The 14851-nt window shown below is 25.0% G+C and overlaps 2 protein-coding genes across 2 annotated transcripts; both read left to right on the forward strand.

Moving 5' to 3' along the window:
• The first annotated feature begins 5249 nt into the window (after positions 1-5249).
• LOC131615050 (putative zinc finger A20 and AN1 domain-containing stress-associated protein 8) lies at positions 5250-5672 on the forward strand. Its single transcript, XM_058886565.1, has one exon. It carries the CDS (start codon positions 5250-5252, stop codon positions 5670-5672), a length of 423 nt encoding a protein of 140 aa, XP_058742548.1.
• Positions 5673-8336: 2664 nt separating this feature from the next.
• Positions 8337-8765, forward strand: LOC131615051 (putative zinc finger A20 and AN1 domain-containing stress-associated protein 8). Its single transcript, XM_058886566.1, has one exon. The coding sequence runs from the start codon at positions 8337-8339 to the stop codon at positions 8763-8765; it is 429 nt and encodes a 142-aa protein (XP_058742549.1).
• The last annotated feature ends 6086 nt before the right edge of the window (positions 8766-14851 follow it).

Raw genomic sequence — 14851 nt, forward strand, 5'->3', positions numbered from 1 at the left:
TTACATATTATCCTGTTCCAAAAAAAAAAAAAAACTACTACATTATTTAGCATTTATAATTTTACAGCCTTATGTATTTTTTATCATATTTTTCAAATTACTTTTTTATCTCAAGACACATATTTTTTTTTGGAAGCAAAAGACTTTATTGATCCAAAAACAATCGGTACAAAGCGATCCCACGGATCCAACTACAAGAAAGACTAAAGCCTAAAAGAAAAATCTATACAACTGGGATCCAACTACAAGAAAGACTAAAGCCTAAAAGAAAAATCTATACAACCATAAGGATAGCTATATGAGGTTTTAGAATCTTACAAGTCCAGCCCCTATAAACAATTTTATCGATAATCTCATGTATAATTTGATTGCAATCACTAGAGTTACCAAAAAATCTCAAGACACATATTAACCAAACTACAAATTATATTAACTAAATTTTTATATACCATTAACCAAAATTATTTTAGAAAAAGAAATAAAAAATATTGAAAAGTCAAAATTATAAATGTCACCTTTCACCATAGTTGTGAACATACGGTATAAGTGTAACATTTTAAAATCAAAATAACATTTTTATGTATAATATGTTGATAAAATCAGCAGTGACGGAACAAGTTAATACAACATGACAATATGGAAGAAAAAAATATTGTTGATGTTAATTTATGCTTAATTGTTTGCAGTTAATATTTTTTAAATGTGAAAAAGATTTAATAGCCAATTAACACTCAAGTTTGGATTAAGAATAAGTGTCTTTGGATTTTGGTAACTTTCCTTCCATCTCACTCTAATAGTAAAGTCATCCGATAGTCTCTCCTCAAATTTGTTGGAAGGCGGGGCAAAATGAAAATATCAATGAATTTTTCTTTTTTGAATATTTAGAATCTCATAAGCTTTTTTGAATTATAGAATATAAAGTTGTCAATATGCATATTATTCAAAATTAAAAACTCATGATAATCACTACATTTTTCCTCCTCACTCTAAACTCTAAAAAAGAATCTCTTATATGTGAAATTTTGTTTTCTAAAACTTTTCTCTTTGCATTTTAGTGTTTCTGTTTTATTCATGTTACACACTCTGCATTGGTATCGCTCACAATGTGCATTCAAATACTAGAATTTGAAATAAGTGTTTGTTGAAGCAAATTTGTTTTTAAAGATGGTTTGCAATATTTTAGATATGAATTCTTCACTTATTTTACCTTCAATTTTATATTGTATTGATTGTCAGCTAGTGTTTACTGTCAGGAGAAAATTTACTTTACATGATGAATTATTGTAATGCGTTCGAAGTGAAGCTGGAAAGTTAGGATTTATTATTTTTATTTCAAAATCAAGCCTAGGTGGAAAAAATAGAAAATCATTTGTTGTGATTGAATGTGAAAGAACTAGTAAGTATAAATAATAAAAAAGAAAGTGAAACATCAAGACATAACTTATAACTTAAAATGTGAGTGTTCATTTAAAATGAAGTATGATCTGTGGAATCTTAATGTTTTGAATGGAAAACACAATTCAATGATGAATGATTTCTATAAAGGTCATAAATATTTGCAACCCATAAATACAAAATTTCAACCCATGAAGTCCTGAACCCAAGTATATGGAAGTCATTTTACCACTAACTCAATCAATATATGTTGTTAATATTTGTAATTATAAATACTAATATATTTTTAGAATTTTTGTTATATCTTTGTTTGTCGCTTATAGTATGTTTACAACAAACGACAAAAGTTTAATTAGTTTTCATTAAACTTTTGCTCATTTAACAATACAATAGAATTTGGTTTCAACGGTGGTTTATAAACAGAAACTTAGTCTTTATGTCTAGTAAATAGTAAGGTTGACACTAAACCGAATCAATTCGAATATAGTTTGAAATTCAATTCAAACAACTAAACCGTTGAATTTGATTGATGAATTAAATAAGTTGAAAATGAGAAAAAATTAAGTTCGTTAACTAAATGAGTTGAATTTAAACAATATATTATTTGACTCGTTAAGGTCTTATGAGTCAACTTGATATTATATATATATATATATATATATATATATATATATATATATATATATATATATATATATATATATATATATATATATATATATCACAATAGGTTTGAAAAATTTACTTCAAATTAAAATGTCAGTCTTCTATATTTTTCAATCTTATAATTTTTATTTTATTCTAAAAAAAATATTAATTTAAAATGTTAAATATATAAAACAAAAATTAAATTTAAAAAAAAAGTGTCTTATAAATTTGTGAATAAAACAAACTGAATGATTCTAACGAGTTGAACTGAGTTGTTCGTGAACTTAAAACGAGTTCAGTTTGAGCTTAAAAAAATACTGGACAAACTCTAGTTGAGTTTTGAGCTGAACCAATTCTTGTCGAGTCGAGTTGAAATGGGTTCGACTCGACTAATTCTCAGCCCTAAAATTATCTCCAGGGCATCCAAATCAACATTATAATCCATTCATATCATTCATTTGAAGAAGAGACATTGGTTCACTTGGAAATCACAAAACTGCAGTTCATTTGGAAAAAGTCAACTGTGTGGGTCGACCATTGACTTTTGAGAAAAATTGTCAACTTTGAACTTTTGAGGATTCAAATCATCATCATATGACTATTAAAGACATTTGACCAAGATAAATCAAGAAAATTCATCAAGAATAAAAAAGTCAACAAAAGTCAAAATTAGTGTTTTTAAGTGATTTTTAGCCTAATTTTGGAAACTTCAAATTTTGCCTACAAACTCAAAAATCTCCAAACATGAAAGTTGTAAATCTTGGCAAAACAAACAACTCATCACAATGCAACTTTTGGCTAAAAGTGATTATTTTGAGAGATTTTAGATTAAGAAGGTTTATGTTCAAACGACTTAGAAAAATTCTAAGTGTTTTCACCTAATTTTTTTCTTAATTTTAAGGTCTTTTTTCTCCATGATCCCAAAAGAGTTTGAGGAAACTTTTTAGAAGTGAATTGAAGTATGTAACAAGGGCTTTCTAAAGATACCATTAGCATGAAATTCTAAGGCTTGAGCTATGAGATATGATTTTGAAAACAAGGCTCCATAACACTTAAAAAAACTTCATGAACATGAAGAAGTTATGAATCAAAACTACTCCAAATGCAAAGATTCCTTTCTTGCAAGCCCTCTAACTTGTTCAAGGCACCAAACTCAGATGATTTCACTTGCTTTTGAGCTATGATCCATGTGTTTTAAGCATTGTCCAAAGTTTCATTCCATTTTAAGCATAAAGTGGTGACTTCCATTCTTGTAAAGCCACTTTAATCACAAAGTCCACTCTCCTTGAGCTTCCAACTTGTTGCTTCTGCATACACTCCATCTAAAACTCAGACCAAACATGTTTAAAGCAACCAACAACTCCAAGCATGCTTATACCATACCATTGGAACCATAACTTTCATGTTTCTTCATGAAGAAGCAAAATGGTACAAGTATCACATAAGAAATTCTTTTGATCAGATTTTCCCCCTCCACAAACCACAAATTATGCCTATAAATAGAGGCCTTTGCTTCTGAAATGAAAAACACAACAATCCTCAATCTCACCCTCTCACCAAAAACTACGTGTATAATAATTTATGGAGACCAAAATATGTCATTTTTTAAATAGGGACTAAAAATGAAATTTGAGATATTTGCAGGGACAAAAAATATATATAAACCAAAAAAAAAGTAAGAGCATAAATATATATATTTTTAACTTAAACACATAAATAATCATTACTTTAACAAAAAAATAAAATAATATATAGCTAGTCATATCAAGAATTTACATAAAATTAGGATATACTGAAATTACTATCTTATTTTTTAAAAGTAACTTTATCATATTTTTTCTTTAGGACGTTTATGTTATTATATATTGTTGGAATATTATGTATATATTTCAATATAGTGAGATGAATTGAAAAAGTTCATTAAGTTAAAGTCCCACATTGTATGTTAGTTGAAAAAACTCCCTAGTCCCACATTGCTTAGATTAGAAATCTTGGCTAGTTTACTTCATTATATAAGGAAGTCACTTGTTTCATTCCAAAATACACCAAAAACTTATTTTGAGCTTTTCCTTCCTCACTCTCATAACTCCGCGTCTTTCGAATTGTCGAAGCGCCAACTTCTCCCCCTTTCTTTCTACTCGTTGTATTTTTCGAGTATTTTCTTGAATTCTCCTTAGAGAATAATGTTAATTTCTCCTCGTTTGAGTTGAGAAATTTTCAAGTATAATTTTTTCTTGGATTCTCTTTAGAGAATTATTGAGATTTCTCTTGGTTTGAGAAATTACTACGACTGGTCAAACCAGACACTAAGATGGTATTTATACCATATTTGAATGGTCTTAGTACCATCTGAAGGTGTATTTCTATACCGATTATCTATCGTGCAAATAGTAATCGTACAGTATAGAACTGGGCTGTTTTATCCTGGAGACGGCGCGGTAGTTCGACTGCTTTGCATAATTTTGGACAGTACCGCGAAACGTCTTAAAGAGAGCGACCTAGTCCGCGACTCGACCCGGTAATTTCTTCGGTGGCAAACTTTTTAGAACCGTGATCCAACATATATATAAAAATATTTATTTTCTTCCATCTGTCTTTTCTTTCATATCAAATTATTAACTCATCATCATTTTCTGTTTTTTAACTTTTTTATTATTATTATTATTATTATTATTATTATTATTATTATTATTATTTTATAAATCAAATAATATGTAAACAAAATATGGATTAAGTTGTCTCGGATAAATTTTTTTCAGAACCTAAAAATTACTTTTTGAGAGACTAAATTGAATCTTGCATTTTTTTTCCAATAATTAAATTAGACCTACCCTTTTTTATTCTTTATTTAAATAAAATAATTGAATTATATTTTAAAATAAAATTTTGATCAAAACAATATTCAATTTGATTCAATCCTAGTCAAATTTTGAATAAAATATCATCTTGATCCAATCTTAAGATAGTAAAGATTATATTTAAAATTAAAGTTGGATAACCATTACTTTCCTAATTTTTTGGCAGATTAGTTTCCTAAATATGGTATTATTTGTTATAATTATTTAGCTATTATCTCCTATAAATTCAGACCCCCTAATCGATCATTCAAAACTTTCAAGCAAGAATCTTTTCTCCATATAAAAACTCTCTTGCTCCACCTTTTCAAATATCTATTTACTCTTTTTCTTAAGTCAACTAAGGGAAACATGGTTCCATCACTCTGCATCAATGGCTGTGGTTTCTATGGTTCTTCTTCAAACAACAACTTATGTTCTAAGTGTTACAATGATTATCTCAAAGAAAGCACTGAGAAATCAAATGATGAAAGCTTTGAATCGATATTTTCTTCTTCTTCAACGGCCCCTAATACCGATAGTATTTGTGAGGCTATGGCAGCCACTTCTCTTACCGACAATCAAAACATTAAGGCAAAGAAAAATAGGTGCAAGAGTTGCAGTAAAAAAGTGGGACTATTAGGCTTTAAATGTCGCTGTGGAAACGTGTTTTGTAAAATACACAGATATCCAGAAGAACATGAATGTAAGGTGGATTTAAAGGAGATTGAGCGTAAAATATTAAATAAACAGAATCCTTTATGTGTAAGTGATAAGTTAAAACACCGAATTTAGATATAATAAGTCAATAAATAAGAATATTATTTCAATTTTTAGTTTCTCATAGTTAAGATTGTAAATATATTTATTCTCTATAAATATATTTTTTATTATTAAGCCTTCAATACTTTTTAAATATGATGAAATATAATTTTTTTCCTTTGTATCGTATAAAGATTCTCCTATTTTGAATTCTAATTCAACTCACTTATCAAAAAAGAAAATTCAAGCGCATAGCTTTGTGGCTTTTTTTTTTTTTTATATAATTTTTGTAAATAATTTTTTTCTTTAATTACTTGTTTTTATTTAAAATACTACACTGGTTTTTTATTTTCTTTCTAATTACTTTTAATTACTAATATCTAAAAATAACAAAAAGAATGAAATTTGGCACAAGAATTTGAACACACAACCTTTAGTAATTCCTATGTTCCAAGCTATACCACTCTTCCAATGGGCCATTACGAATTTTTAGTAAAATATTTACGTTAAGTCTAAATTAATGAAATGTATTTTTTTTAAATATTTAATTAACTGAAATTAAATTACATTTAATTGTAATTTTTTTCAGTGTATATTTTTAAATTAATCAAATAAAGATAAAATTAATCAAATACCATTTAATTTGTATTAATATTTTATTCAATTAAATGATAGTAAATTTATTTATTAATAATAAATTTTTATTTTTTAAATATTGTTTTTTAATTGAATAATAATCATTTAAATAAATTTATAATCATTTAGCGTAAATTTATTATTCAATTTAAATAGAAATTTATTATTCAAATTAGTAAAATAATTATAATTTATCTGCGGGTTGCTAATTGGAATTCCCCTGAACCGATTTTGTTTTCCTTTTGTTTCACAAAAGTTTTATTTTAATTTTGTTTCACAAAAACGGAATAATCATGGTTTATAATAAGTACTCCCTCCGTTTTTTATTATAAGTCGTTTTGGAAAAAAAATTTGTATTTAAATATAAGTCGCTTTCCAATTCTAATGAATAATTAATGCTACTTTTCCTATTATATCCTTAAATATTTATTATTCTCTCTCCTTTCAATTATATAAATTTATTTTTCATATGTCATTAATGAAGGATAATTTTATAAAAACCTTCATAATTTCTTATTTTCATACAACAATTATTATTTTTCTTAAACTGTATAAAAAGTCTAAAACGACTTATAATAAAAAACAGAGGGAATATCAATTATGGAGTTTAAATAACACAAAGGCAGACTATCAGTCCATTGGAAAGTTGACAGAGGAGAATAGTGATCTATCTATTATGACTAATTTTTGCGGTTATCCAATGAGAATGAATCTAATTGTCATTCTTAATTATCATTGAAAACTTAATTTTATGTCTAGAAATAGCAATTACTAATGAAATTATTTTAAAATCCTTCAAATAGAGTTTTTATCAAATATTTTCGAAGGTTATGTTTGACAAGCTTTATTTTGAACTTATTGCTTATAAGCTCGTATGATAATAAAAAACCTATTTGATAATAAAAGACCTATTTGATAACAGTCTTTTCTTCACAGACTTATAGTTTATTTTACTAACTTGTAGTTTATTTAACAGACGCTATTTTAAATAACGCTTTAGCTTATCAATTTTTCTTCCATTTTTATCCTTATAAATTTTAGTTATTTTAAATATATATTTAATTATTAATTAAGAAATATCTTTTTATGTCATTTTATATTTATCAGCTAGTTAAACCATTAATTTTATCAAACACTTTAATTATCTTATCAGCTATCTGTCATCAGTCATCAGTCATCAGCTATAAGCTATCATCCATTAATTATAAACTATCGGTTAGTTTATCACTTAACCGACAATCTCAGGAGTTTAATACCAAAAAAGGAATTAAGAACGTAAATAATTTTTTTAAACATAAAACATAAATAATCATTAATTTAACAAAACAAAAATAATATATAGTTAGTCATATCAAGAATTTATATAAAATTAGGATATACTGAAATTATTATTATTATATTTGTAAAAAATAACTTAGTCATATTTCTTTCTCTAGAACATTTATGTTATTTTATAAATAAAATATTTATTTTCTTCAATCTTTATTTTCCTTATCAAATTATTAGATTATCATCATTTTCTCTTCTTTTATTATGTTTTTTTATAAATCAAATAAAATGTAAACAAGATAGGCACTAAGTGTCCGGATTGTTTTTTTCACAATCTAAAAATTACTTTTTAAGAGACTAAATTGAATCTTGCATTTTTTTCCTCAAAAATTAAATTAAATCTACCCTTTTTATTCGTTATTTAAAATAAAATAGAGATTAAACATAATACAAAATTATTGAATTATATTTTAAATTTAAATTTTGATCAAATCAATATTCAATTTGATTCAATCTTAATAAAATTTCAAATAAAATTTTATTTCGATCCAATCTTAAGAGAGTAAAGATTTTATTTAAAATTAAAATTGGATATCGATTACTTTCCTAATTTTTGGCAGGTAGTTTCCTAAAATATGATACTATTAGTTATAATCATCTAGCAATTATCTCCTATAAATTAACACTACCTAATCAATCATTCAATTTCAAGTTTAAATCTTTTCTCCATAAAACTCTCTCTTTCCCCAAGTTTGCAAACATCTCTTTTACTCTGAGTCAACTAAGTGAAACATGGTTCCATCACTTTGTGTCAATGGTTGTGGTTTCTATGGTTCTTCTTCAAACAAGAACCTCTGTTCAAAGTGTTACAATGATTATCTCAAAGAAAATATTAAGAAGTCAAATGATGAGACCTTTGTTTTTGAATCAACATCATCTTCTTCTTCAATGACCCCTAATATTGATAGTATTTGTAAGGGTATGGCAGCGACTTCTCTTACCGACGATCAAAGCATTAAGACAAAGAAAAATAGGTGCAAGAGTTGCAACAAAAAAATGGGACTATTAGGATTTAATTGTCGCTGTGGAAATGTATTTTGTAAAATGCATAGATATCCTGAAGAACATTCGTGCAAGGTGGATTTAAAAGAGATTGGTCGTCAAATCTTAGATAAACAAAATCCTTTATGCGTGAATGATAAGTTAAAATACCGAATCTAAATATGATAAGTTAATAACTAGTGGATATTATTTTTAATTTTAGTTTTTTATAATTACGGCTGTAAAATTATGAATATGTAATTTTTTTTACTATTAATCCTTCAATGCTTTTTAACATATTGTCCTCTTTAATAAAAAAAACTACTACATATTGTCATTTATAATTTTTGTTATTGATTTTTGTCCTCGAATAATTTAGCTAGACATTAGTGAGGGAGGTCCTAAGAAAAACAAGACATGTAAACATATTTGCCGTTGGGCGAGCACACAAACATTACGAAATGAATTGTATAAATATTTCAATCTATGAAAAAAAGTCTTCAATTTTTCTTTAGAAAAAGCCATATATTAAATTTTTCATCATTTTGCACAAGTTGGTTCTAAAATTATCAAATACTAATTTTACAAACACATAGCCACTCTTAGTATATTTTTTAGCAAGTATAATTATATTAAAATTATCCTGAATATTAATTTGTATATACAAATATAGCTAATAATATTTCGCATACATATGTAATTATATAATTTTCTATTTCAAATTATAGTATTATAATATGATATTGTTATGTTAGTCTTTAAAACATCTTTATTAATATTATTTTTATTGTAAAAGTGTATATTAGAAGAAGAGCAGGAGATATATACTTTAAAATTCAGCGAATGCTAAACTTTTTGTGAGGTGTTTTTTATCACTCAATTTTGCCTCATCCGTATAATACAACAATGCTGTTTTGACATATTTTTTTACATCAATACTTATATCTATCTAACATCAATTATATCTCTGTATTTACTATAAACATTACAAAAAGAAAGTGAAATATCAAGACCCAACTTAAAATGTGAATGTTCATTTAAATTGAAGTATATTTATGATATCTTAATATTATGAATGGAAAACATAATTCAATGATGAATGATTTTTTTAAAGGTCATAAATATTTGCAAAGAATTGAACTCATAGACTTTTAAGCCACACCCTATACTAAAATTAAACAATTATAAATTTTAAAAAATATATTAAATTTTAACCCATAAAGTCCTGAACCCGAATACCTTCGTATTAAATGGACGTTATTTAACGTTAAATCCATCATTATGTTGTTAATGTTTTTAATTATAAATACTAATATACTTTTAGTGTTTTTGTTATATATTTGTTTGTAGCTCATAGTATGTTTACAAAAACTGACCAAAGTTTAATTTTTTCATTAAACTTTTGATGCCTCGCTCATTTAACAATACAATAGAAATAGGTCCCAGAATCCCAGTGGTGACTTATGAAGGGAAACTTAGAATTTATGTCTAGCATAGTAAGGTTGACAATTAATCGAATCAATTTAAATATAATTTGAAATTTAATTCGACAATTAAATAATTGAATTTGAACATTTGTCAATTAAATGGGTTGAATTTGAACTATGTATAATTCAATTCGTTAGGATCATATGAGTCAACTTGATATATATATATATATATATATATATATATATATATATATATATATATATATATATATATATATATATATATATATAACACATGTGGATCACACAATAGGTTTTAAAAACTTATTCCAAATCCAAATCTTAGCGCTCTATTTTTTTCAAATCTTATAATGTTTATTTTATTTTATTACTTTTTTAAAAAAATATTAATTTAAAATGTTAAATATATAAAACAAAAATTAAATTAAAAAAGTCTTATAACTCTGTGAATCAAATGAGCTAAATCTAACGAGATAAATTTAACGGATTGAACTGAGTTGTTCGTGAACTTAAAACAAGTCGAGTTTAAACATTATAAAAATTTAGGCGAACTCGAATCGAGATTTGAGCTGAACCAATTCATTTCTAGTCGAGTCGAGCTGAAATGGATTCTACTCGAAGCAACTAATTCCCAGCCCCAAGTAGCAATTATAAATGAAATTATTTTAGATCATTAAAATATAATTTTTATTAAGCATTTTTTAAATTAAAAGGTTAATTTCAACATTGTAATGTCAAAAAAATTATTAAGAATATAATTAATCATTAGTTTAATAAAACAAAAATAATATATAACAAATCATATCAAGAATTTACATAAGATTAGGATATACTGAAATTATTATTTTATTTTTAAAAAATAACTATAATTTTTTTTAGGAAATTTATGTCGTTTTATAAGTAGAAATATTTATTTCGTTCCAACTTTATTTTCCTTCTTATCAAACTATTAAATAATCATTATTTTCTCTTCTTTTATTTTTTTTATAAATCAAATAAAATAGGGATTAACTTGGATACATTATTATTTTCAGAGCCTATAAATTATTTTTATTTTTTGAGAGACTAACTTGGATACATTTTTTCTCAAAAATTAAATTAGATTTACACTTTTCAAATTTTTTAATTAAAATAATACAATTGAATTATATCTTAAATTTAAATTTAGATCAAATCAATATTCAATTTGATTCAATCCTAATTAAATTTTAAATAAAATTTTATCTCAATCAATCCTAAGATATTAAAGATTATATTTAAAATTAAAATTGGATTACGATTACTTTCCTAAATCTTTTGGTAGATAGTTTCCTAAAATATGTTATTATTAGTTATAATCATCTAGCAAGTATCTTCCATAAATTAACACAACCTAACCGATCATTCAATTTCAAGCTTAAATCTTTTCTCCATAAAACTCTCTCTTTCTCCAAGTTTGCAAACATCTCTTTTACACTTTTTCCTGAGTCAACTAAGTGAAACATGGTTCCATCACTTTGTGTCAATGGTTGTGGTTTCTATGGTTCTTCATCAAACAAGAACCTCTGTTCAAAGTGTTACAATGATTATCTCAAAGAAAATATTGAGAAATCAAATGATGAAAGCTTTGTTTTTGAATCAACATCTTCTTCTTCAATGATCTCTAATATTGATAGGATTTGTGAGGGTATGGCAGCGACTTCTCTTACAGACAATCAAAACATTAAGACAAAGAAAAATAGGTGCATAAAGAGTTGCAACAAAAAAGTGGGACTATTAGGATTTAATTGTCGTTGTGGAAATGTATTTTGTAAAATGCATAGATATCCTGAAGAACATGCGTGCAAAGTGGATTTAAAGGAGATTGGTCGTCAAATCTTAGATAAACAAAATCCTTTATGTGTGAGTGATAAGTTAGAATACCGGATCTAAATATGAAAAGTTAATAAATAGTTGATATTATTTTTAGTTTTAATTTTTTATAATTAAAGCTGTAAAATTATGAATATGTATTTTTTTTAATATTAATCCTTTAATGCTTTTTAACTACTACATATTATCCTGTTCCAAAAAAAAACTACTACATATTATCCTGTATACAAAATATATATCATCAACCACTTATTATTTATAATTTATTAACCAATTTCACTACCTATTTAAGCCCTAAAATAAAAATATTAACCAAATTTTCAATTTAAATTATAAAATATATTAACCAATATTTAGACTTCATTAATAAATTTTATTTTATTATTTAAGATTTTCTTTTTTAATTTTTAAAACTGATTAATCAAATTATCAATTGTATTAGCCAATTTCATATATACCATTAACCAAAGTTGATTTATTACGATAAAAATTATTTTTTATGTCTGACATTTAATAATCAAATTATAAATTATATTAATTAATTTATTACACTCAATTAACCAACTTTATTTTTCCACTTCAAATTATATTTTTATTTCAAGACACATATTAACCAAACTGCAAATTATATTAACCAAATTTTTATATATCATTAACCAAAATTATTTTAAAAAGAGAAATAAAAAATATTGAAAATTCAAAATTATAAATGTCACCTTAGTTGTGAACATGGACATACAGTGTAAGTGTAACATTTTGAAATCAAAATATCATTTTTGCGTATAATGTATAATATATTGATAACATCAGGCGGTGAAGGAATAAGTTAATTAACATGACAATATGGAAGAAAAAAATATTGTTGATGTTAATTTATCCTTAATTGTTTGCGGTTAATATTTTTTAAATGTGAAAAAAAAATTAATAGCCAATTAACACTCAAGTTTGAATTAAGAATAAGTGTCTTTGGATTTTGGTAACTTTCCTTCTATCTCACTGTATTGGTATCGCTCAAATGGTAGATGGTTTGCAATATTTTAGATATGAATTCTTCACTTAATTTACCTTCAATTTTATATTGTATTGATTGTCACCTAGTGTTCACTGTCAGGAGAAAATTTACTTTACATGATGAATTATTGTAATGTGTTTGAAGTGAAGTTGGAAAGTTAGGATTTATTATTTTTATTTCAAAATCAAGACTAGGTGGAAAAAGTATAAAATCATTTGTTGTGATCGAATGTGAAAGAACTAGTAAGTATAAATAATACAAAAAGAAAGTGAAACATCAAGACACAACTTAAAATATGAGTGTTCATTTAAAATGAAGTATGATTTGTGGATTCTTAATATTGTGAATGGAAAACACAATTCAATGATGAATGATTTCTTTAAAGTTCGTAAATATTTGCAAATAATTGAACTCGTTGACATTTAAGTCACATCCTATATTAATATTAAACAATTATAAATTTAAAAAAGAAAAAACAGAATTTTAACCCATGAAGTCCTAAACCCAAGTACCTTCATATTAACTAGAAGTCATTTTAGCACTAAGTCAATCAATATATGTTGTTAATATTTTTAATTATAAATACTAATATATTTTTAGTATTTTTGTTATATCTTTGTTTGTCGCTCATAGTATGTTTACAACAAAAAGTTTAATTTTTTTCATTAAACTTTTGATGCCTCGGTCAATTAACAATACAATAGAATTAGGTTTCAACGGTGGTTTATGATTTATGAACAGAAACTTAGTCTTTATGTCTAGCAAATAGTAAGGTTGGCATTAAACTGAATCAATTCAAATATAATTTGAAATTCAACTTAACAATCAAACCGTTGAATTTGATTGATGAATTAAATGAGTTGAAAATGAGGAAAAAATTAAGTTCGTTAACTTAATGAGCTGAATTTAAACTATGTATTGTTCAACTTGTTAAGGTCTTATTAGTTAACTTGATATATATATATATATATATATATATATATATATATATATATATATATATATATATATATATATATATATATATATATATATATATATATATATATCTTTCGATCACACAATAGGTTTTAAAAATTTACTTCAAATCTAAATATTAGCCCTCTTTTTTTTTTCAATCTTATAATTTTTATTTTACTATTTTTTTAAATATTAATTTAAAATGTTAAATATATAAAACAAAAATTAATTTAAAAAAATCTTATAAATATGTGAATCAAATAAATAAGTTCAGCGAGATGAATTTAACGAGTTGAACTGAGTTCTTCGTGAACTTAAAACGAGTTGAATTTGAGCTTAAAAAAATTTTGGACGAACTCGGGTCGAGTTTTAAGCTGAACCAATTCTTGTTGAGTCGAGTCGAAATGGGTTCGACTAGACTAATTCTCAACCCTAAAATTATCTCCAACGGCATGTTTCTTTGCCCAGTTCACCAGCTATCACTAGTTGCATTGGAAAATTGTTCTGTTGGAGTTCGCGAGGTTGGTGAACATTGCAATATAATGCAACGACAATATTGAATAAAAAACAATAAAAGTACATGTAGCCAGTACAGGTAACTGTTGTTGAACAACACTTTCTCTTTTTTTTTTCTCTCTTTTTTCCTGTAATAATTTATTTGCCTATAAATATGATGAACTAAAAAACTATATATGAAAGTTTCCTATTAATTCTCTCTCAGATTTTTATCATTTTACTCGTAATATTTTAAAATTTTCTCTCACAATTATACATTATTAGTCTTCAACCTATCATATATTTTATCCAAATTTTCATCTTCTTTCTTCAAATTATTCTTATTAAGGTCAAATAGACCCCAATCAATATAATTTTCAACAATCTATATTTCATTTCATGGAAAATTATCAAATTCATAATCATCAAAATTACCAATTTTCCTCACTGCCAACAAACTCTACCTTATTATTTCCGATACCAAAAAACTCAAATAT

The sequence above is a fragment of the Vicia villosa genome, linkage group LG6, assembly GCF_029867415.1.
Source record: "Vicia villosa cultivar HV-30 ecotype Madison, WI linkage group LG6, Vvil1.0, whole genome shotgun sequence".
NCBI lineage: Eukaryota > Viridiplantae > Streptophyta > Magnoliopsida > Fabales > Fabaceae > Vicia > Vicia villosa.